We start from the raw sequence: 26,086 nt of genomic DNA on the forward strand, positions 1-26,086 counted from the left end.
TTGTCACCACTGCTACACGGTGGCAAGAAGAGCCGAGGACACGCCGGTGCTGCCGCATATTGCATGCGACAGTGCCGGGGCAGCTGCGGCTGATATTCTCGGCTGCCGGAGGGGGAGTGAGGCGGGGGACATTACCTCTGCCCCTCTCCCTCCCCAGCCTGAGAATACTGGGCCGCCGCTGTGTGCTTACCTCGGCTGGAAGGCGAATATACAGCGGAGCCCACGTTCTTTGTCTTCTATATTTCCGTTTTATTTCTATGTGTGTTCTATGTCTGTGATGTCTGTGTGTGTGTGTGTGTGTGTGTGTGTGTGTGTGATCTGTGTGTGTGTGTGTGTGATCTGTGTGTGTGTGTGTGTGATCTGTGTGTGTGTGTGTGATCTGTGTGTGTGTGTGTGTGATCTGTGTGTGTGTGTGTGTGTGTGTGTGTGTGTGATCTGTGTGTGTGTGTGTGTGATCTGTGTGTGTGTGTGTGATCTGTGTGTGTGTGTGTGTGATCTGTGTGTGTGTGTGTGTGATCTGTGTGTGTGTGTGATCTGTGTGTGTGTGATCTGTGTGTGTGTGATCTGTGTGTGTGTGTGTGTGTATGTGTGTGATCTGTGTGTGTGTGTGTGTGTGTGTGTGTGTGTGTGTGTGTGTGATCTGTGTGTGTGTGTGTGATCTGTGTGTGTGTGATCTGTGTGTGTGTGTGTGATCTGTGTGTGTGTGTGTGTGTATGTGTGTGATCTGTGTGTGTGTGTGTGTGTGTGTGATCTGTGTGTGTGTGATCTGTGTGTGTGTGTGTGATCTGTGTGTGTGTGTGTATGTGTGTGATCTGTGTGTGTGTGTGTGTGTGTGTGTGTGTGATCTGTGTGTGTGTGTGTGATCTGTGTGTGTGTGTGTGTGTGATCTGTGTGTGTGTGTGTGTGATCTGTGTGTGTGTGTGTGATCTGTGTGTGTGTGATCTGTGTGTGTGTGTGTGATCTGTGTGTGTGTGTGTGTGTATGTGTGTGATCTGTGTGTGTGTGTGTGTGTGTGATCTGTGTGTGTGATCTGTGTGTGTGTGTGTGTGTGTGTGTGTGATCTGTGTGTGTGTGTGTGTGATCTGTGTGTGTGTGTGTGATCTGTGTGTGTGTGATCTGTGTGTGTGTGTGTGATCTGTGTGTGTGTGTGTGATCTGTGTGTGTGTGTGTGTGTATGTGTGTGATCTGTGTGTGTGTGTGTGTGTATGTGTGTGATCTGTGTGTGTGTGTGTGATCTGTGTGTGTGTGTGTGTGTATGTGTGTGATCTGTGTGTGTGTGTGTGTGTGTGTGTGTGTGTGATCTGTGTGTGTGATCTGTGTGTGTGTGTGTGTGTGTGTGTGTGTGTGTGTTTACTCTGCACGGCTTCCTCTTCCTGTAATGACATCACTTCCCTGCAAAACCGCAGACAGGCGATGCACATTACCGGAGGTAAACCGCGAAATACCGCAGGGAATAACGCAGGAAAACGCAGTGAACCGCACAGAATTTGCTGCCTGCGTTATTCCCTGCGGGATTTCATGATTAACATTGGAGTCAATGGAGTGAAATCCCGCAGCGATGTGCGGAAAAGAAGTGACATGCACTTGTTTTTGCTGCGGGATTCCCGCAGCAAAACATGCAGCGGTCAAATTCCACCCAGTGCGCACAGGATTTTTTTTCTCCATAGGATTTGCTGGTGATTCACTGCAGAGATGTTATGAACATTTTCTGCAGCGAAACATGCAGCAAATCCGCAGAAAATCCGCGGCAAAATCCGGTAAGTGCGCACATAGCCTAATACTGCCCCTATATACAAGAATATAACTACTATAATACTGCCCCTATGTACAAGAATATAACTACTATAATACTGCTCCTATGTACAAGAATATAACTGCTATAATACTGCCCCCTATATACAAGAATATATCTACTATAATACTGCCCCTATATACAAGAATATAACTACTATAATACTGTCCCTATGTACAAGAATATAACTGCTATAATACTGCTCCTATGTACAAGAATATAACTACTATAATACTGCCCCTATGTACAAGAATATAACTACTATAATACTGCTCCTATGTACAAGAATATAACTACTATAATACTGCCCCCTATGTACAAGAATATAACTACTATAATACTGCCCCTATGTACAAGAATATAACTACTATAATACTGCCCCTATATACAGGAATATAACTGCTATAATACTGCCCCTATGTACAAGAATATAACTGCTATAATACTGCCCCTATATACAGGAATATAACTGCTATAATACTGCCCCTATATACAAGAATATAACTGCTATAATACTGCTCCTATGTACAAGAATATAACTACTATAATACTGCCCCCTATATACAAGAATATAACTACTATAATACTGCTCCTATGTACAAGAATATAACTACTATAATACTGCTCCTATGTACAAGAATATAACTACTATAATACTGCTCCTATGTACAAGAATATAACTGCTATAATACTGCCCCCTATATACAAGAATATATCTACTATAATACTGCCCCTATATACAAGAATATAACTACTATAATACTGTCCCTATGTACAAGAATATAACTGCTATAATACTGCCCCCTATATACAAGAATATAACTACTATAATACTGCCCCCTATATACAAGAATATATCTACTATAATACTGCCCCTATATACAAGAATATAACTACTATAATACTGTCCCTATGTACAAGAATATAACTGCTATAATACTGCCCCCTATATACAAGAATATAACTACTATAATACTGTCCCTATGTACAAGAATATAACTACTATAATACTGCCCCTATATACAAGAATATAACTGCTATAATACTGCCCCCTATATACAAGAATATAACTACTATAATACTGTCCCTATGTACAAGAATATAACTACTATAATACTGCTCCTATATACAAGAATATAACTGCTATAATAATACACCCTTTATTCTCACAGACCGTGTTGTACATATAATACATATATAGTGAGGACATATACGGCAGATGGTGCTGATCTATTAGGGGCTGGAGTGTTTCTTTCGTCTTGTGTATCTCCCATCTGTATAATCTGGTGGTCTCTGGTGGACGCTATATTGCGCTGTATTTTCTGTCATACATCCCCCGCGTGTTCTAGTTTCTAGATGATTCTTACAGAAGTTCCTGGAAGAGATGAAGAATATTAGGGTCAATTCCCACAACAGCCAATGAGAGCGCGGCGTTCACTTCCCAATGGGAAGATTCCACAGCTGGATTCTGATTGGTCACTTTGCTCTTTTCGGTCATTTCGCTATCCCAGCGACGTCTCAGGTTTTGTAACCATTTTGTTATTGGCCCCTGACTTTAGCTTTTCTGTCTGCAGTTCCCCAGATTTAGACGAGACCCCGCACCTTTATATCTTCAGATCTGGTGACTCCTTGGTGCTAACAAATCAGGAAGAAGACGCCTGTGCCGAGTGACTGCGCCATGAGCAAGACCTACAGAGAAGGAAAATGGCGTCAATACGGAGCAGACGGGCGGTCATGGCCGGCATCAATAAGGAGCAGATGGGCGGTCATGACTGGCATAAATAAGGAGCAGATGGGCGGTCATGACTGGCATCAATAAGGAGTAGATGGGCGGTCATGACTGGCATCAATAAGGAGCAGATGGGTGGTCATGGCCGGCATCAATAAGGAGCAGATGGGCGGTCATGACTGGCATAAATAAGGAGCAGATGGGCGGTCATGACTGGCATCAATAAGGAGCAGATGGGTGGTCATGGCCGGCATCAATAAGGAGCAGATGGGCGGTCATGGCCGGCGTCAATAAGGAGCAGAAGGGTGGTCATGGCCGGACTCAATAAAGAGCAGACGGGTGGTCATAGCCGCCATCAATAAGGAGGAGACGGGCAATCATAGCGGCACATGATGGCACAGACGCACTCACCGTGTGTATACTGAATTCTACCCAGTACAAGGAAGACAGCTCCACCACCACCAGTACCAGAACCGCAGCTAGTCCCAGCGTGCGGGCCCCCTGCAAAAGAAAAGACCCTCATCCAGGATAGACGTGACCCACAAGGGTGATAACACTGAGGAATGATTCTTCTGCAGATCGTCAGGACCTCGGTTTTCCGTTTCAGGTTGGAGACATTATTACATAGCATTATCCATGAGGCGTCACTTTTAACCTCACATGGACAGCCACCTACCTTTTTTGTGCCCCATGAACGGGGCGAGTTTCTCAGCCTCTTGATGGGATACGTAGATGGAAGCACAGAGTCACGCTGGGGGGCAAAATTATCAAGTGTAACGAAATGAAGAGAAAAATGTCTTCCCAAGTACAGACCCCGATAGGTAAAGCTCATCATGGACAGCCCATAAGACCACTGACACCTGGACATAGGCTCTGTGGACCCATCATTCCTCTTAATCCTTTCTATTACTCACATGATTGGGGGCACGAGTGGCATAAACCATGAGAAATGATCCGCTCAGGTTTGTGGTTATCAGAAAGAACACCTGAAGACCAAAGAAGAGAAAACCAGTGACCCCAGTGATCGGGACCATGGAAAGACGGTTTATGTAAGGATGATACATCTGTGCGTATATGCATATGGCCACCAGATAATATCGACCCTCAACACCACAAACTACTCCAGACGTCCACCGAGTTCCCCAAACTCACATGGTAGACGAAATAAATGAAGTACAACCAGGGAGCAACGACCAAGAAGATCAAGACCTGAGAACAAGAAACAAAGCCGTGAGATTATACAGAGGCCGTCCCGAGAGAGGACCATCCAGTGCACCGACTCCTAATCTATATGAACGTGTACTTACTACATCAGCTACAATGTCACTCGCCGACCCTGAGGGGAAAGAGAAAACAGTTTAGGTCGTCAAAAGATCCTCAAGAAATGACTATAATCCACCAAGAATCCAGCCTTACCTCCTTGAGGAAGTAAACTCCACCAAGCAACCAGGCTTACGTCCTCTAAGAAGTGCCATACTGCATCAAGTTACTCAAGCTTACCTCCTCGAGGAAGTGTCACACTCCACCAAAGAATCCAGCATTACTTTCTCTAAGAAGTGTCACACTCCACCAAGAATCCAGCCTTACCTCCTCGAGGAAATGCCACACTCCACCAAGAATCCAGCCTTACCTCCTCGAGGAAATGCCACACTCCACCAAGAATCCAGCCTTACCTCCTCGAGGAAGTGTCACACTCCACCAAGAATCCAGCCTTACCTCCTCGAGGAAGTGTCACACTCCACCAAGCATCCAGGCCTACTTGTGCTAAAAAGTGCCATACTCCACCATGTTATCCAACCGTATCTGCTCAAGGGAGTGCCATATTACCCCAACAATCCAGCCTTTCCTCCTCAATGATGACAAACTCCACCAAGAACCCATCCTCATCTCCTTGGTGAAGTGATCCAACACTTCTTCCCTAGTGCCAAGTTCTTCTCTTGCTCAATCATAAGAATGAGGCCAGTCTGAGGCCTGTGGCTGACCTCCTCAAACCATGTTGAGGCCCCACATGACTGAGGCCAATCAAGGGTCTAAAGGCCACCTTACACGCAACGACATCACTAACGAGATGTCGTTGGGGTCACGGAATTCGTGATGCACATCCGGCCTCGTTAGCGACGTCGTTGCGTGTGAAACGTACGAACGACCGATAACGGTCAAAAATACTCACTTTATCGTTGATCGTTGACACGTCACTCTAATCTCAAATATCGTTGCTGTTGCAGGACGCAGGTTGTTCGTCGTTCCTGAGGCACCACACATCGCTACATGCGACACCCCAGGAACGAGGAACAACACCTTACCTGCGTCCTCCGGCAATGAGGTGGGCGTTACTTTCTTTCGGCTGCTCTCCACCCCTCCGCTTCAATAGGACGGCTGTCGTGTGACGTCGCTGTGACGCCGCACAAATCGCCCCCTTAGAAAGGAGGCAGTTCGCCGGCCACAGTGACGTCGCTAGGCAGGTAAGTCCATGTGACGGGTCCTAGCGATGTTGTGCGCCACGGGTAGCGATTTGCCCGTGACGCATCAACCAATTCCCTTCCATCACGTTAATTGGAGCAGTTTTAGTTCCAGTCTAACTTATTCTGATGAAGTGCCATGCAACACTCCATCAAGCATCCAGCCTTACCTCCTCGATAAAGTGCCATGTGGTTACTCTACCAAGCATCCAGCCATACATCCTCGATAAAGTGCCTTGCAGTACTCCACCAAACATCCAGCCTTACCTCCTCAATAAAGTGCCATGAGGTACGCCACCAAGCATCCGGTCTTACCTCCTCGATGGAATGCAAAGAGGTACTCCACCAAGGATCAAGCCTTACCTCCTCGAAGTGTCATGAGTTACTACACCAAGCATCCAGCCTTACCTTCTCGATGGAATGCCAAGAGGTACTCCACCAGGGATCAAGCCTTACCTCCTCGAAGTGTCATGAGTTACTACACCAAGCATCCAGCCTTACCTTCTCGAAGTGCTATGGAGGTACTCCACCAAGCATCCAGCCTCACCTTCTCAATGAAGTTCCCCACATGACCACAGAACGCACAGTTCACTTATTGTAGCTGATACCACCAATATCCCAACAATCACATAATGATGCACCCAGTTGGAGGGATTCCATCGTACCACAGACGGTATACATATAATTACACATAGTCATCAATGGTTGTGTTTTGTAAAGTACAAGATGGTGCATACACTGACCAGCAGCCTACATTTATCATGTGACCTCATCAGGACCATCCCAACTAACACCCGACATCTTCTAGTTTCATGGAGACAAGACAAGACGATTTACGATACGTGGAGACACTTCATTGTGAAAGGACGGAGCCAAGAGTTTGGCCGTCGCCTGGATATTTCAGACCATGAGCTCAGACTGAAAGCAGCTTTAATGGATGTTTAATGTCATAAAGAACGGACAGATTCACATGAGAAGGGTCAGAGGCAGGACAATATACAATGGAGGATCGAGGGGTGGAGAGGACTCACCAGGGGCCCCGGGGAGAACGTCCCTATGAACCAGGATTCTTATTGATACTAATCCCAGTGACACCACGTAGGCTGGAGACCTGTGTATTTATACAATCACCGGGGACTTCTCCACACATTGTGGCATCTCAGCTTCATGCTCGGATACAGCTATGAATTCTTGGTTATGGTGAAGCAAATAACGGAGGTACGTTGTGTAAAGAATGGTTTTCATGTTGAAGGTCCCGGTACCATCGGAGGTGTATTTGTTCTGCTATGAATTCTTCCGTGTCTGCCCCGTGCCCCTCCACCAGCACCACGGTGCCCTCTCTGGACCGCCACCTCACCTATACACTTATACCTTGGGAGAATAGATTATATATCAGCTGCACTTTGTCTTTGATCAGTTGATTGTCCATTTTCTCCTTTGTGGTGAACAGATAGATGCCGCTGGTCAGCTGAGCGATGGCCGGCTGGTTAGTCAGGATGTTCTGTGCTGCCCAGGCACTGCCGTCATCCATGTCATCAGCCACGACAATCACATTACTCTTCCCTGTAAGAGATGAATGAGAAACTAATAATGAAGAAGGGGGATCTGAAGAGCGGAGAGGACCCCCCTATCCAGCTGGTTCTGTCTATGGGTTGACCATGTTGGATAATAGGGAGGATCAGAAGAGAAGGCCACCATTCTCTGCTACAAGAGATGAGAAGAGTGGGGTCTGTTGAGTGTAAGAATTGAGTAAACTGAAATACTTAAGTATTGAAACTTTTTATAGCTTTAGAGAAGTGAAGGATGTAGACCAAATGTAGTCCAATCAAGTATCGCATAGTCTTTGCTGGATTGGTCAGTCCAAACTTTAGGAATTCCTTTGTTCTTTAACCTCTTTGGGATTTATCCAGGATGCAGCAGCCATCTTTGTTACATGTGATGGTATACTGTATTAAGGAAAATCACTAAATATGCTATATATTATATGCTATATAATATATATATTATATATATATTTATATATATATATATATATATATATATATATATATATATATATATATTAAATACGTGTTATAAGAAACAAAAGCATTCATAAATATGTGTGTTAGGTTACATTAACTATATATTTCATAGACTCAAATATATAGTTTAGTTAATGTAACCTAACACACATATTTATGAATGCTTTTGTTTCTTATAACACGTATTTAATATATATATATATATATATATATATATATATATATATATATATATATATATATATATATATATATATAGCATATAATATATAGCATATTTAGTGATTTTCCTTAATACAGTATACCATCACATGTAACAAAGATGGCTGCTGCATCCTGGATAAATCCCAAAGAGGTTAAAGAACAAAGGAATTCCTAAAGTTTGGACTGACCAATCCAGCAAAGACTATGCAAATTCCCATAGGTCCTCCTGAGTCCAGCCTGCGATACTTGATTGGACTACATTTTGTCTACATCCTTCACTTCTCTAAAGCTATAAAAAGTTTCAAACAGTAAAGAGAATCAGAATCTCACTGGCGTCACTCATGGAGAGAAGGTTCATAATAACCGATTTAAGTTTGTTATTTCTTTCTCGTGTGCATACATGACAATATAATTTGAAACAGCAGTCAGATCCCGAGAGACCGCTTGAGTCTCGTCCTCAACAGGTCAACTGTGCAGGATCCTGTGAACACGGGGTATAATAAAAAAAGGAACGGGGGCAACTGTTACTGTGGGACTTTCTCTTGTAGAATATGAGGAACCACAGTTTCCAGCCTTCTGGGGCTGGTAGTCCATGTACACTTGTCTTAATGGACTGGAGACAACCCAGTAGCCACCTGTTGTTCTCCCAGTGAAGTTCTTCTAGAGGAACCAGTAAGTATTTCATAGGGTGTGAATCCTAATAGTGATGTGCAGTGGTGAAAGCTCATAAAATAAAAAAAGTCTAATGGTGATGCCCAGTTCTGAATTCTAATGCTAATGCCTACTGTGCTTCCCAAGGGACATTCCCATTGGTGATACCTAATGGAAATGCCAAAGGGACATTCCTTAGTGAAGATGCCCCATGTACATGCTGAATGATGTTGCCCTATGGAGATGCCCAGTGGAGACGCCCAACGGTAACGGCCAGTGGAGACGCCCAACGGTAACGGCCAGTGGAGACGCCCAACGGTAACGGCCAGTGGAGACGCCCAACGGTAACGGCCAGTGGAGACGCCCAACGGTAACGGCCAGTGGAGACACCCAACGGTAACTGCCAGTGGAGACGCCCAACGGTAACGGCCAGTGGAAATGCCAAATGGTGATGCCCAGGGGAGACACCAATGCCGCTTTAATGAATTCCAGCAGGATATTTGGGAATAGAGAACCCACAAGCGCGGCTCTGACTAACTGCTGTGATCGCTCTTGTATTCCTCTTACCGAGCACCTTTGACATGAAGCTAAGCTCTTCGTCGTACAGCGAGTCCGTCACGTTGGTGATGTTGACCCGTCCTCGCGTCTTTGAGTGATACAATATGGCGAACGTGCACTGAGGCACCTGCTGGGAGAACTGATGAGCATTGGAGTTTGTGATACAGAAGGGAACGACTCTCCCCGCTCTGCTCAGCATGGAGGCCAGCCAGGTGTACTCCTCCTGAGAACTACGGGAGAATATCCCGATCACCGATCTACTCCGGGGGCCGGGAACAGGATCCTGGAATAAAACGTGAAAACTCAACAAGAAGCAACGATATCTGGAGACATAGTGAAAATGGATCAGATAATCCATAGATGGGGTGGGAGGTTATCTAACATCCAGGGTGAATGAGCGGAAACAAAGAGCAAAGTCTAAGTGGCGATCCAACATCACTACCACCCCAGTGGTTGCTGGTTACTGGCAATGATCTCAAGATGTTCACTTTGGTTCCAGGTCCTAACATTTCCACTTCTGGCCTGTGCTTCCTCTGGGGCTGTTCGTTAAGGAGACTGGCTGGCTGCTCATTTCAATATCTAAGCCAGCCCCCTTCTATATATTGATGATGACTCAATAGATTGCCCACTCAATAGATCGGTCAGCTATCCCTACAAATCCCCCGCGCCCGAACAAGCTTGGCATGGCTGCTTTTATATGAGATCTCAGTTCAGAGAAAGGAGTAAAAGTGACCATGCACATTGGGTAACCAACTATCGCAGGTGTATGGGGTGTCCTGATTTCACCTGGATGGTGGATGTCAGGAGGAAGAAGGGATGAGTATGGGGGGTGGGTCGAAGGAAATTAATGTCAAGCTTTACTTGTTGCTGGACATTTCTGGAGGTTGATTATCTCCATCCATCTGCCTGACCCCTTTTTGTCCATCCACATCTCATGTAGGAAGACAGGGAACCTCAAAGATGGAAGACCAGTAGTGACAAAATCATTGGTTATGGCTGTCCAGCTCATGGGTTTGGCCACCTGGACACCATGTGTCTCCCACACTTGTCAGTCTCTTATCAGTTTGCCCCCTTCACCATCACCCGCCCCCTCCCCATCATCAACCCCCTCATCGTTACATTCATCCGACCCCCTCACCATCATCAACCCCCTCATCGTTACATTCATCACACCCCCTCACTGTCACATGCATTGACTCCCAACATCATAGTCTAAGGTCACCTGACCACCACATCCACTGGCTTCCCTCACCACCACATTCATTTGCCACCGCCACTGCCAAATTTGTCCGCCCCCCTCACCATCACACTTGTCTGCTCATTGCTGACCTCGTGCTTGTCATCTCTTCGGCCCCTAAGCAGTGATTTACAGATACAGATCCCAGTGAAGGTGGATGGAGGAATGAGGACAACCTTCAGGAGGAAACAACGGAGAGAAGACCGTTATAACAGAGCCGGAGATTATATGACACAGCCCGATCCATACTAAGGTCTCATACTCACTACAGAGAACAGAGAAGCGTGAAGACTCGCCATAAGGAGAAACATTTGCGCGACCATCACACCCAACACTGAGGTCACCTGCAGGATCCTCGACGTCTGCAACCGAGAGGGGAGAAAGTTGTGATGGTGCTGGGGTGGTGGAAACTCTGCATAAAATCCCCACTGCCGAGTCCCAGCCACCTCCTGTGATATGCACTAGGTGGCTCAGGATGAGCAGAGCTCCAGGTGATGGAGCCCTGATGTGTCTGCTATCAATGGCCACTCACTGCCTGGGTCAGGATCCAGCACGAGAGCAGAGAACCTTTTACGATGACTGAGATGATGATGAACATCTAGAAGGAAAGAATCAATAATCAACATCTGCAGGAAGAGACCTTAGAATGGAGGACACTGCGAGAAGACTCAGGATCAGCCCAGGTCCCGATAAATCATCAGCCGCCCCTGCAGTGAGATCACTGCTGTCAGACACCGGCTGGGGACCAGCTTCTGCTCCTCGGGGGCGGGTCTGACCAAGAGTGCCCTATGATGTCATCATTACTAGGAGAAAGCTTACTGAAAACAGCAAGGAGGTGTCATAGCTGGAGAAGGAGGTCCACATAGGAACGAGCGCCACACAGAAGACCTGGGATGTCAAGAGAAGAAGAAACAGTAATAATAATGGAAATAATAAGGGAAGAATTATTAATAATGGAACCAATAATAATAATGGACATAATAATAATAATGGAACTAATCATAATAATGGAACTAATAATAATAATAATAGAAACACTAATAATAAGGGAATAATTATCATTATTGGAAATAATAATAACAAACACTAATAAGAAAAACACTAATAACAAGGGAAGAATTAATAATAATAATAATAATAATAATAATAATAATAATAATAATAATAGAAACACTAACATCACTGATGTTACTATTACCAGCACTAATACTAGATATTGGAGCACTACTACTCCCAGCAGTGATAATATAACACTACTATCCCTATTACCAGCACTTTGAGTAGTAATAATAATAATAATAATAATATCACTTACAAACGTCAGGGGGACGGGGCCAAGTCTGACTGCAAAAACAGAAAATGAATGACTATCAGTGATCCTTGGCCTCCCTTCCTCCCTCCATCCTTCCTCCCTCCATCCTCCCCTCCCCATTACTCCTCTACATTTCGGGCTCCTCATGTTACCGGTTGTTCAAACGCTTACCTCTCCCGATCTGATCTGCGAGAGCGTCCATGTTACTGTGCAGATTGTGTAATCACTACTGATCTGTAAAAAGAGCAAACAACGTGACTGGAGGATAAGACCTGATGTAACAGCAGAATAGTGAGTGCAGCTCTGGAGGTGACTGGAGGATAAGACTCGATGTAACATCAGAATAGTGAGTGCAGCTCTGGAGGTGACTGGAGGATAAGACCTGATGTAACTGTTGCGGACGGGGGCCGGGCCGCTGCAGGGGCTGCTCGGATCCCGGTTTGTTACTGCGGCTGGAGTGGTGGCTGGACCCGGACTTGCACGGCCGTCCTCCCTCACAACCGTAGGAAGGGAGTGTGACGACCTTGACTGTCAGTGCTTAGCAGGGGTTAAATTTCTTAAAATTCAGCCAGACATGAAGATAGTTTGTTTATAGATGGGGGATAAGCCCTCATTGTTTTTACAAGACTCTTGTTGACTCATGTAATTGCCTTGGCTAATGAAGGCCAGACACCCAAGATAACTCAATGATGCGAACTTCCCAATGTATTACTAAGGGGTGCTTCACACACAGCGAGCTCGCTGCCGAGATCGCTGCTGAGTCACGCTTTTTGTGACGCAGCAGTGACCTCATTAGCGATCTCGCTGTGTGTGACACTGGATCTGGCCCCTGCTGCGAGATCGCTGCTCGTTACACACAGCCCTGGTTCGTTTTCTTCAAAGCCGCTCTCCCGCTGTGACACACACATCGCTGTGTGTGACAGCGAGAGAGCGACAAATGAAGCGAGCAGGGAGCAGGAGCCGGCGTCTGACAGCTGAGGTAAGCTTGTAACCAAGATAAACATCGGGTAACCAAGGTGGTTACCCGATATTTACCTTAGTTACCAGCCTCCGCAGCTCTCACGCTGCCTGTGCTGCCGGCTCCGGCTCTCTGCACATGTAGCTGCTGTACACATCGGGTTAATTAACCCGATGTGTATAGCAGCTAGGAGAGCAAGGAGCCAGCGCTAAGCAGTGTGCGCGGCTCCTTGCTCTCTGCACATGTAGCTGCATTACACATCGGGTTAATTAACCCGATGTGTACAGCAGCTAGGAGAGCAAGGAGCCAGCGCTCAGTGTGCGCGGCTCCCTGCTCCCTGCACACAGCGCTGGTAACTAATGTAAACATCGGGTAACCATACCCGATGTTTACCTTAGTTACCAGTCTCCGCAGCTTCCAGTCGGCGGCTCCGTACAAGCGCAGCGTCGCTTGCACGTCGCTGCTGGCTGGGGGCTGTTCAGTGGTCGCTGGTGAGATCTGCCTGTTTGACAGCTCACCAGCGACCATGTAGCGATGCAGCAGCGATCCTGACCAGGTCAGATCGCTGGTCGGATCGCTGCTGCATCGCTAAGTGTGAAGGTACCCTAAGTGAATTGCTAGATGTGATGTAACTTACCTGTCTCACCCTTGTCCCTGGATATTTTGTATACGGCTTGAGATCTAGCCAATAAGAGCCCAGTCTTATCCACCAATCGTGAAGACCCCAATGGTCTGAATGGCGAGCTCAGGGGTATAAGAAGGAGGACTGTCCATTGCCCGGGTAGACTCTTGCTACATGCTACCAATCTAGGACCTGCGGATCAGATTGGCAAGCCATAACCGAACCTGGATTATAACACTACATGGACTTCAGCATCGAATGCAAGGATTCAGCTGAGATATCAAGGACTACCTAAGGAAGTACCAGCTACTAGCTTGGGACAATCCAGTCACCTGGCTACAGACTTTGCGGTCCTCAGCCAGCTTCCTAAATCTGGTGTTATTCCATTCTCAGTGGGTGCCCGCTGAAAGCGGGGTGCTGCTGGATTGGAGTAAGTAGCCCTGGAACCTCTGAGGCACGGACATTCTAATCCCTGGTGAGCAGCGGAAGGGTGAGACCTTGTTACCTGTTACATTTGTGTGTTTTGCCGGTTATGTGTTATGTGCCGTTAATTGTTTGGGGATCCAATAAAGTCTTAATATTGTGATTCCCTCACCCTGTGTTGTCTGAGTCGTGTTCCGCCCACGGTTAATGAGGCCGGCGTTCAGTTGGGATGAGGTCTGGGCCACGCTGTCTTTCTAAAGGCGGCCGGGCCAGAGGACGAGAGCACCCGCTGACCCCCCGTGTCTCCACAGGAGAGCACCCGCTGACCCCCGTGTCTCAACAGGAGAGCACCCACTGACCCCCATGTCTCCACAGGAGAGCACCCGCTGACCCCCGTGTCTCCACAGGAGAGCACCCACTGACCCCCATGTCTCCACAGGAGAGCACCCACTGACCCCCGTGTCTCCACAGGAGAGCACCCACTGACCCCCGTGTCTCCACAGGAGAGCACCCACTGAGCCCCATGTCTCCACAGGAGAGCACCCACTGACCCCCGTGTCTCCACAGGAGAGCACCCACTGACCCCCGTGTCTCCACAGGAGAGCACCCACTGACCCGCGTGTCTCCACAGGGAGTATTTACAGGGGATTTGATTTGTCAGTGACGCCACCCCTTGCGGTGAGGGATGGTGACACCGCCGCTGCCTGGTGATGGGGCGCCCGGGGTTGGTGGAGCGCGTCAGCAACGTGGGATCCCCTCTATGGGTAGGCGAGCTGTAGTTCCGGGGCCCTTTGGTACACGGGAGTAATGGCTGCTGGAGGTGGCGTGCCGGGTTGGACCGGGGATGAATGGTGTACTGACAGTTCAGTAATCACACACAAGTCCAGTGATAACCCAAGTTGCCAGTGACCTGTCGCCTCCGGCGGGTGTATACGGGTCCCACACCCGGGTGTAGTAAACAGGGGTCCCTTCCTTCCGCACTCAGTGTTTGTGTTTTCTCTGGGACAACTCCGCATGGAACGGGAAAGTCCACTCCTGGTACTTTGTATGTGTTGGAGCTGTGGCCCGCGAAAGCTGACCCTTGGGATCTCGGTGGGTTCTGACGGACACCCTATCCCCCGTGTTGGGTTTCCGCTTCGCTCTGTGGGCTTCTGGAGAACAAGGCTCGCCTCGCCCTCTGCTGGTTAATTAACAAGGGGCTTGCAACCGTCCTCGTCCTAGGGTCCAGGCACCCCGACTGTGCACGGCCTCCAGACCGGATTCCCGCTGTCGGCACCGACGGGCTACAACCCTGCCCCCGTCCACTTAAGGTCTACCGCGACCGGATCTCCGTCGCCTGTGGCCTTGTTCACTGTCTGCCACCTAGCCGGGTAGTCCAGGGGCCCCTACCCCTGACTACACTGCACACTTCAACTCCCACTCCAACTGACGTGTTCCTGCCTCTGACACCTCAGGACCCCTAGGTGGGGGCTCCCATCCGCCTGATCCCGCTCACTGGTGTGTCCCTATTATCATGGGGGGGTGACTAGGCTTTACCGGCTGGTGTGGTGTACCTGGGTGTGGGTTTTGTGTTGGTATGCCAAGGAGGAGGGAGTTTTGTACCCGAGAGATTTGTACAACCTCTGTGACTACCTGGTTTTGCCAGGACGTCACAAAACAGCAGAATATAGTGAGTGCAGCTCTGGAGGTGACTGGAGAAGAAGACATGATGTAACAGCAGAATAGTGACTGCAGCTCTGGAGGTGACTGGAGGATAAGACACGATATAACAGCAGAATAGTGAGCGCAGCTCTGCAGTATAAGAGATTGTGTAACATAAGGTGTCCTGCTATGGGGAGCTTTCTGTCCCTGCAGAGCTGGTTGCGCGGTGCGTGCGGTGGACGGAGACACCTTGTAGCAGGAAATGCGAGAATGGAAGGAAAGAGACGGAGACAGAACCCGGAAGAATCCGCTGCGCTGCAGATAGATCCGAATATCAGAGGACGGAATATAACTGTATCTAGTGTATCACCACATCCAGAGGAGGCGGAGCAACGACTGCAATCACCGCCGAACCGGGGCGAGAGGAGGGGGCGTCAGGTGCCAACAGCCGTCATATAACAATACACCACCGGCCCGGAGAGAGGGGAGAGGGGCGTCAGGTGCCAACAGCCGTCATATAACAATACACCACCGGCCGAGAGAGAGGGGCGTCAGGTGCCAACAGCCGTCATATAACAATACACCACCGGCCGAGAGAGAGGGGCGTCTGGTGCCAACAGCCGTCATATAACAATACACCACCGGCCGAGAGAGAGGCGCGTCATGTGCCAACAGCCATCATATAACAATACACCACCGGCCGAGAGAGAGGGGCGTCAGGTGCCAACAGCCGTCATATAACAATACACCACCGGCCGAGAGAGAGGGGAGAGGGGCGTCTGGTGCCAACAGCCATCATATAACAATACACCACCGGCCCAGAGAGAGGGGAGAGGGGCGTCTGGTGCCAACAGCCATCATATAACAATACACCACCGGCCGAGAGAGAGGCGCGTCATGTGCCAACAGCCGTCATATAACAATACACCACCGTCCCAGAGAGAGAGGAGAGGGGCGTCTGGTGCCAACAGCCGTCATATAACAATACACCACCGGCCGAGAGAGAGGAGAGAGGGGCGTCAGGTGCCAACAGCCGTCATATAACAATACACCACCGGCCCCGAGAGAGGAGAGAGGGGCGTCAGGTGCCAACAGCCGTCATATAACAATACACCACCGTCCCAGAGAGAGAGGAGAGAGGGGCGTCAGGTGCCAACAGCCATCATATAACAATACACCACCGGCCCAGAGAGAGAGGAGAGAGGGGCGTCTGGTGCCAACAGCCATCATATAACAATACACCACCGGCCCAGAGAGAGAGGAGAGGGGCGTCTGGTGCCAACAGCCATCATATAACAATACACCACCGGCCCAGAGAGAGAGGAGAGGGGCGTCTGGTGCCAACAGCCATCATATAACAATACACCACCGGCCCAGAGAGAGAGGAGAGGGGCGTCTGGTGCCAACAGCCATCATATAACAATACACCACCGGCCGAGAGAGAGGGGAGAGGGGCGTCTGGTGCCAACAGCCATCATATAACAATACACCACCGGCCGAGAGAGAGGGGAGAGGGGCGTTTGGTGCCAACAGCCATCATATAACAATACACCACCAGCCCAGAGAGAGAGCGGAGAGGGGCGTCTGGGGCCAACAGCCATCATATAACAATATACCACCGGCCGAGAGAGAGGAGAGAGGGGCGTCTGGTGCCAACAGCCGTCATATAACAATACACCACCGGCCGAGAGAGAGGGGAGAGGGGCGTCTGGTGCCAACAGCCATCATATAACAATACATCACCGGCCCAGAGAGAGGGGAGAGGGGCGTCTGGTGCAACAGCCATTATATAACAATACACCACTGGCTCAGAGAGAAAGGAGAGGGGCGTCTGGTGCCAACAGCCATCATATAACAATACACCACCGGCCGAGAGAGAGGGGAGAGGGGCGTCTGGTGCCAACAGCCATCATATAACAATACACCACCGGCCGAGAGAGAGGGGAGAGGGGCGTCTGGGGCCAACAGCCATCATATAACAATATACCACCGGCCGAGAGAGAGGAGAGAGGGGCGTCTGGTGCCAACAGCCGTCATATAACAATACACCACCGGCCGAGAGAGAGGGGAGAGGGGCGTCTGGTGCCAACAGCCATCATATAACAATACATCACCGGCCCAGAGAGAGGGGAGAGGGGCGTCTGGTGCAACAGCCATTATATAACAATACACCACTGGCTCAGAGAGAAAGGAGAGGGGCGTCTGGTGCCAACAGCCATCATATAACAATACACCACCGGCCGAGAGAGAGGGGAGAGGGGCGTCTGGTGCCAACAGCCATCATATAACAATACACCACCCGCCCAGAGAGAGGGGAGAGGGGCGTCTGGTGCAACAGCCATCATATAACAATATACTACCGGCCCAGAGAGAGGGGAGAGGGGCGTCTGGTGCAACAGCCATCATATAACAATACACCACCAGCCCGGAGAGGGGAGAGGGGCGTCTGGTGCCAAAAGCCATCATATAACAATACACCGCCGGCCCAGAGAGAGAGGGGAGAGGGGCGTTTGGTGCCAACAGCCATCATATAACAATACACCACCAGCCCGGAGAGAGAGGAGAGGGGCGTCTGGTGCCAACAGCCGTCATATAACAATACACCACCAGCCCGGAGAGAAAGGAGAGAGGCGTCTGGGGCCAACAGCCGTCATATAACAATACACCACCGGCCCAGAGAGAGGAGAGAGGGGCATCTGGTGCCAACAGCCATCATATAATAATACACCACCGGCCCGGAGAGAGAGGAGAGAGGGGCGTCTGGGGCCAACAGCCATCATATAATAATACACCACCGGCCCGGAGAGAGAGGAGAGAGGGGCGTCTGGGGCCAACAGCCATCATATAACAATACACCACCGGCCCGGAGAGAGAGGAGAGAGGGGCGTCTGGGGCCAACAGCCATCATATAATAATACACCACCGGCCCGGAGAGAGAGGAGAGGGGCGTCTGGGGCCAACAGCCGTCATATAACAATACACCACCGGCCCGGAGAGAGGAGAGAGGGGCGTCTGGGGCCAACAGCCATCATATAACAATACACCACCGGCCCGGAGAGAGAGGAGAGAGGGGCGTCTGGGGCCAACAGCCGTCATATAACAATACACCACCAGCCCGGAGAGAGAGGAGAGAGGGGCGTCTGGTGCCAACAGCCATCATATAACAATATACTACCGGCCCAGAGAGAGGGGAGAGGGGCGTCTGGTGCAACAGCCATCATATAACAATACACCACCGGCCCGGAGAGAGAGGAGAGAGGGGCGTCTGGGGCCAACAGCCGTCATATAACAATACACCACCGGCCTGGAGAGAGAGGGGAGAGAGGCGTCTGGGGCCAACAGCCATCATATAACAATACACCACCGGCCCGGAGAGAGAGGAGAGAGGGGCGTCTGGGGCCAACAGCCGTCATATAACAATACACCACCGGCCCAGAGAGAGGAGAGAGGCATCTGGTGCCAACAGCCGTCATATAATAATACACCACCGGCCCGGAGAGAGAGGAGAGAGGGGCGTCTGGGGCCAACAGCCATCATATAACAATACACCACCGGCCCAGAGAGAGGAGAGAGGCATCTGGTGCCAACAGCCGTCATATAATAATACACCACCGGCCCAGAGAGAAAGGAGAGGGGCGTCTGGGGCCAACAGCCATCATATAACAATACACCACCGGCCCGGAGAGAGAGGAGAGAGGGGCGTCTGGTGCCAACAGCCATCATATAACAATACACCACCGGCCCGGAGAGAGAGGGGAGAGGGGAGTCTGGGGCCAACAGCCATCATATAACAATACACCACCGGCCCGGAGAGAGAGGAGAGAGGGGCGTCTGGGGCCAACAGCCGTCATATAACAATACACCACCGGCCCGGAGAGAGAGGAGAGAGGGGCGTCTGGGGCCAACAGCCATCATATAACAATACACCACCGGCCCGGAGAGAGAGGAGAGAGGGGCGTCTGGGGCCAACAGCCGTCATATAACAATACACCACCAGCCCGGAGAGAGGGGAGAGGGGCGTCTGGGGCCAACAGCCATCATATAACAATACACCACCGGCCCGGAGAGAAAGGAGAGGGGCGTCTGGGGCCAACAGCCGTCATATAACAATACACCACCAGCCCGGAGAGAGGAGAGAGGGGCGTCTGGTGCCAACAGCCATCATATAACAATACATCACCAGCCCAGAGAGAGGGGAGAGGGGCGTCTGGTGCCAACAGCCGTCATATAACAATACACCACCAGCCCAGAGAGAGGGGAGAGGGGCGTCTGGGGCCAACAGCCGTCATATAACAATACACCACCGGCCCAGAGAGAAAGGAGAGGGGCGTCTGGGGCCAACAGCCGTCATATAACAATACACCACCGGCCCAGAGAGAGGGGAGAGAGGCGTCTGGGGCCAACAGCCGTCATATAACAATACACCACCGGCCCAGAGAGAGGGGAGAGGGGCGTCTGGTGCCGACAGCCATCATATAACAATACACCACCAGCCCGGAGAGAGGGGAGAGAGGGGCGTCTGGTGCCAACAGCCATCATATAACAATACACCACCAGCCCGGAGAGAGGGGCGTCTGGTGCCAACAGCCATCATATAACAATACACCACCAGCCCGGAGAGAGGGGCGTCTGGTGCCAACAGCCATCATATAACAGTACATCACCAGCCTGGAGAGAGGGGCGTCTGGGGCCAACAGCCATCATATAACAATACACCACCGGCCCGGAGAGAGAGGAGAGAGGGGCGTCTGGTGCCAACAGCCATCATATAATAATACACCACCGGCCCGGAGAGAGAGGAGAGAGGGGCGTCTGGTGCCAACAGCCATCATATAATAATACACCACCGGCCCGGAGAGAGAGGAGAGAGGGGCGTCTGGGGCCAACAGCCATCATATAACAATACACCACCGGCCCGGAGAGAGAGGAGAGAGGGGCGTCTGGGGCCAACAGCCATCATATAATAATACACCACCGGCCCGGAGAGAGAGGAGAGAGGGGGTCTGGGGCCAACAGCCATCATATAACAATACACCACCGGCCCGGAGAGAGAGGAGAGAGGGGCGTCTGGGGCCAACAGCCGTCATATAACAATACACCACCAGCCCGGAGAGGGAGGAGAGAGGGGCGTCTGGGGCCAACAGCCATCATATAACAATACACCACCGGCCCGGAGAGAGAGGAGAGAGGGGCGTCTGGGGCCAACAGCCGTCATATAACAATACACCACCGGCCCAGAGAGAGGAGAGAGGCATCTGGTGCCAACAGCCGTCATATAATAATACACCACCGGCCCGGAGAGAGAGGAGAGAGGGGCGTCTGGGGCCAACAGCCATCATATAACAATACACCACCGGCCCAGAGAGAGGAGAGAGGCATCTGGTGCCAACAGCCGTCATATAATAATACACCACCGGCCCAGAGAGAAAGGAGAGGGGCGTCTGGGGCCAACAGCCATCATATAACAATACACCACCGGCCCGGAGAGAGAGGAGAGAGGGGCGTCTGGTGCCAACAGCCATCATATAACAATACACCACCGGCCCGGAGAGAGAGGGGAGAGGGGCGTCTGGGGCCAACAGCCATCATATAACAATACACCACCGGCCCGGAGAGAGAGGAGAGAGGGGCGTCTGGGGCCAACAGCCGTCATATAACAATACACCACCGGCCCGGAGAGAGAGGAGAGAGGGGCGTCTGGGGCCAACAGCCATCATATAACAATACACCACCGGCCCGGAGAGAGAGGAGAGAGGGGCGTCTGGGGCCAACAGCCGTCATATAACAATACACCACCAGCCCGGAGAGAGGGGAGAGGGGCGTCTGGGGCCAACAGCCATCATATAACAATACACCACCGGCCCGGAGAGAAAGGAGAGGGGCGTCTGGGGCCAACAGCCGTCATATAACAATACACCACCAGCCCGGAGAGAGGAGAGAGGGGCGTCTGGTGCCAACAGCCATCATATAACAATACATCACCAGCCCAGAGAGAGGGGAGAGGGGCGTCTGGTGCCAACAGCCGTCATATAACAATACACCACCAGCCCAGAGAGAGGGGAGAGGGGCATCTGGTGCCAACAGCCATCATATAACAATACACCACCGGCCCAGAGAGAGGGGAGAGGGGCGTCTGGGGCCAACAGCCATCATATAACAATACATCACCAGCCCAGAGAGAGGGGAGAGGGGCGTCTGGTGCCAACAGCCGTCATATAACAATACACCACCAGCCCGGAGAGAGGGGAGAGGGGCGTCTGGGGCCAACAGCCGTCATATAACAATACACCACCAGCCCGGAGAGAGGGGAGAGGGGCGTCTGGGGCCAACAGCCATCATATAACAATACACCACCGGCCCGGAGAGAAAGGAGAGGGGCGTCTGGGGCCAACAGCCGTCATATAACAATACACCACCAGCCCGGAGAGAGGAGAGAGGGGCGTCTGGTGCCAACAGCCATCATATAACAATACATCACCAGCCCAGAGAGAGGGGAGAGGGGCGTCTGGTGCCAACAGCCGTCATATAACAATACACCACCAGCCCAGAGAGAGGGGAGAGGGGCATCTGGTGCCAACAGCCATCATATAACAATACACCACCGGCCCAGAGAGAGGGGAGAGGGGCGTCTGGGGCCAACAGCCATCATATAACAATACATCACCAGCCCAGAGAGAGGGGAGAGGGGCGTCTGGTGCCAACAGCCGTCATATAACAATACACCACCAGCCCGGAGAGAGGGGAGAGGGGCGTCTGGGGCCAACAGCCGTCATATAACAATACACCACCGGCCCAGAGAGAAAGGAGAGGGGCGTCTGGGGCCAACAGCCGTCATATAACAATACACCACCGGCCCAGAGAGAGGGGAGAGGGGCGTCTGGTGCCGACAGCCATCATATAACAATACACCACCAGCCCGGAGAGAGGGGCGTCTGGTGCCAACAGCCATCATATAACAATACACCACCAGCCCGGAGAGAGGGGCGTCTGGTGCCAACAGCCATCATATAACAGTACATCACCAGCCTGGAGAGAGGGGCGTCTGGTGCCAACAGCCATCATATAACAATACACCACCGGCCCGGAGAGAGGGGCGTCTGGTGCGAACAGCCATCATATAACAATACACCACCGGCCCAGAGAGAGGAGAGAGGGGCGTCTGGTGCCAACAGCCATCATATAATAATACACCACCGGCCCAGAGAGAGGAGAGAGGGGCGTCTGGTGCCAACAGCCATCATATAACAATACACCGCCGGCCCAGAGAGAGGAGAGAGGGGCGTCTGGTGCCAACAGCCATCATATAACAATACACCACCGGCCCAGAGAGAGGAGAGAGGGGCGTCTGGTGCCAACAGCCATCATATAACAATACACCGCCGGCCCGGAGAGAGGAGAGAGGGGCGTCTGGTGCCGACAGCCATCATATAACAATACACCACCGGCCCAGAGAGAGGGTAGAGGGGCGTCTGGTGCCAACAGCCATCATATAACAATACACCACCGGCCCAGAGAGAGGGGAGAGGGGCGTCTGGTGCCAACAGCCATCATATAACAATACACCACCGGCCCAGAGAGAGAGAGGGGAGAGGGGTATCTGGTGCCAACAGCCATTATATAACAATACATCACCGGCCCAGAGAGAGAGGAGAGGGGCGTCTGGTGCCAACAGCCATCATATAACAATACACCACCAGCCCGGAGAGAGGGGAGAGGGGCGTCTGGTGCCGACAGCCATCATATAACAATACACCACCGGCCCAGAGAGAGGGGAGAGGGGCGTCTGGTGCCAACAGCCATCATATAACAATACACCACCGGCCCAGAGAGAAAGGAGAGAGGCGTCTGGTGCCAACAGCCATCATATAACAATACACCACCAGCCCAGAGAGAGGAGAGAGGGGCATCTGGTGCCAACAGCCATCATATAACAGTATATCATCGGCCCAGAGAGAGGGGAGAGGGGCGTCTGGTGCCAACAGCCATCATATAACAATACACCACCGGCCCAGAGAGAGGGGAGAGGGGTATCTGGTGCCAACAGCCATCATATAACAATACATCACCGGCCCAGAGAGAGGGGAGAGGGGCGTCTGGTGCCAACAGCCATCATATAACAATACATCACCGGCCCAGAGAGAGAGGGGAGAGGGGCGTCTGGTGCCAACAGCCATCATATAACAATACACCACCGGCCCAGAGAGAGGAGAGAGGGGCATCTGGTGCCAACAGCCATCATATAACAGTATATCATCGGCCCAGAGAGAGGGGAGAGGGGCGTCTGGTGCCAACAGCCATCATATAATAATACACCACCGGCCCGGAGAGAGGGGAGAGGGGCGTCTGGTGCCAACAGCCATCATATAACAATACACCACCCGCCCAGAGAGAGGGGAGAGGGGCGTCTGGGGCCAACAGCCGTCATATAACAATACACCACCCGCCCCAGAGAGAGGGGAGAGGGGTATCTGGTGCCAACAGCCATCATATAACAATACACCACCGGCCCAGAGAGAGGGGAGAGGGGCGTCTGGGGCCAACAGCCGTCATATAACAATACACCACCGGCCGAAAAAAGAGAGGGGAGAGGGGCGTCTGGGGCCAACAGCCATCATATAACAATACACCACCGTCCCAGAGAGAGGAGAGAGGAGCGTCTGGTGCCAACAGCCATCATATAATAATACACCACCGGCCCAGAGAGAGGAGAGAGGGGCGTCTGGTGCCAACAGCCATCATATAACAATACACCACCGTCCCAGAGAGAGGAGAGAGGAGCGTCTGGTGCCAACAGCCATCATATAATAATACACCACCGGCCCAGAGAGAGGAGAGAGGGGCGTCTGGTGCAACAGCCATCATATAATAATACACCACCGGCCCGGAGAGAGAGGGGAGAGGGGCGTCTGGTGCCAACAGCCATCATATAATAATACACCACCGGCCCAGAGAGAGGAGAGAGAGGCGTCTGGTGCCAACAGCCATCATATAACAATACACCACCGGCCGAGAGAGAGAGGAGAGGGGCGTCTGGTGCCAACAGCCTTCATATAACAATACACCACCGGCCGAGAGAGAGAGGAGAGAGGGGCGTCTGGTGCCAACAGCCGTCATATAACAATACACCACCGGCCGAGAGAGAGGGGAGAGGGGCGTCTGGGGCCAACAGCCGTCATATAACAATACACCACTGGCCGAGAGAGAGGGGAGAGGGGCGTCTGGTGCCAACAGCCATCATATAACAATACACCACCGGCCCAGAGAGAGGAGAGAGGGGCATCTGGTGCCAACAGCCATCATATAACAGTATATCATCGGCCCAGAGAGAGGGGAGAGGGGCGTCTGGTGCCAACAGCCATCATATAATAATACACCACCGGCCCGGAGAGAGGGGAGAGGGGCGTCTGGTGCCAACAGCCATCATATAACAATACACCACCCGCCCAGAGAGAGGGGAGAGGGGCGTCTGGGGCCAACAGCCGTCATATAACAATACACCACCCGCCCAGAGAGAGGGGAGAGGGGTATCTGGTGCCAACAGCCATCATATAACAATACACCACCGGCCCAGAGAGAGGGGAGAGGGGCGTCTGGGGCCAACAGCCATCATATAACAATACACCACCGTCCCAGAGAGAGGAGAGAGGAGCGTCTGGTGCCAACAGCCATCATATAATAATACACCACCGGCCCAGAGAGAGGAGAGAGGGGCGTCTGGTGCCAACAGCCATCATATAACAATACACCACCGTCCCAGAGAGAGGAGAGAGGAGCGTCTGGTGCCAACAGCCATCATATAATAATACACCACCGGCCCAGAGAGAGGAGAGAGGGGCGTCTGGTGCCAACAGCCATCATATAATAATACACCACCGGCCCGGAGAGAGAGGGGAGAGGGGCGTCTGGTGCCAACAGCCATCATATAATAATACACCACCGGCCCAGAGAGAGGAGAGAGAGGCGTCTGGTGCCAACAGCCATCATATAACAATACACCACCGGCCGAGAGAGAGAGGAGAGGGGCGTCTGGTGCCAACAGCCTTCATATAACAATACACCACCGGCCGAGAGAGAGAGGAGAGAGGGGCGTCTGGTGCCAACAGCCGTCATATAACAATACACCACCGGCCGAGAGAGAGGGGAGAGGGGCGTCTGGGGCCAACAGCCGTCATATAACAATACACCACTGGCCGAGAGAGAGGGGAGAGGGGCGTCTGGTGCCAACAGCCATCATATAATAATACACCGCCAGTAGTGCACATATATATCAGCGCTGTCTGCACAGAGGAGCGTGGGAAGGTGCTACATCTCTCCTCTGTCCTCTCTTCTGTTCGCTCTTCAATCTTTGCCTCTCTCTATCCCTTTCTTTTCTCTTTCTCCCCTTTTTTCCTCCTCTCCGGGCTCCGTACCTCGTCTTTTCTTCGCCGTCTCTTGTACATTAACCTCTTTACTCTGCAAATGTGATTACAGTCATAG

General features: G+C 51.3%; 1 protein-coding gene across 4 annotated transcripts; it reads right to left on the reverse strand.

Moving 5' to 3' along the window:
* Positions 1-2,933: 2,933 nt before the first annotated feature.
* On the reverse strand, positions 2,934-26,086 carry LOC142246580 (uncharacterized). Of its 4 annotated transcripts, XM_075319649.1 has the most exons (17): positions 26,020-26,076; positions 13,562-13,738; positions 12,138-12,200; positions 11,970-11,998; positions 11,474-11,542; positions 11,187-11,252; positions 10,921-11,016; positions 10,720-10,830; positions 9,427-9,700; positions 7,352-7,543; positions 4,829-4,857; positions 4,674-4,730; positions 4,436-4,507; positions 4,198-4,272; positions 3,933-4,022; positions 3,395-3,481; positions 2,934-3,167 (listed from the first exon to the last, which is right to left on the reverse strand). In XM_075319649.1, exons 3-16 carry the CDS (start codon positions 12,166-12,168, stop codon positions 3,428-3,430), a joined length of 1,245 nt encoding a protein of 414 aa, XP_075175764.1. In that variant the 5' UTR covers positions 12,169-12,200; positions 13,562-13,738; positions 26,020-26,076; the 3' UTR covers positions 2,934-3,167; positions 3,395-3,427. The 4 variants fall into 4 exon arrangements, with proteins under 4 accessions (XP_075175764.1, XP_075175765.1, XP_075175763.1 ...); XM_075319650.1 differs by lacking the exon at positions 13,562-13,738 and having other exon boundaries at positions 10,747-10,830; positions 26,020-26,086; XM_075319648.1 differs by lacking the exon at positions 13,562-13,738 and having other exon boundaries at positions 26,020-26,086.

The sequence above is a fragment of the Anomaloglossus baeobatrachus genome, chromosome 7, assembly GCF_048569485.1.
Source record: "Anomaloglossus baeobatrachus isolate aAnoBae1 chromosome 7, aAnoBae1.hap1, whole genome shotgun sequence".
Taxonomy (NCBI): Eukaryota; Metazoa; Chordata; class Amphibia; order Anura; family Aromobatidae; genus Anomaloglossus; species Anomaloglossus baeobatrachus.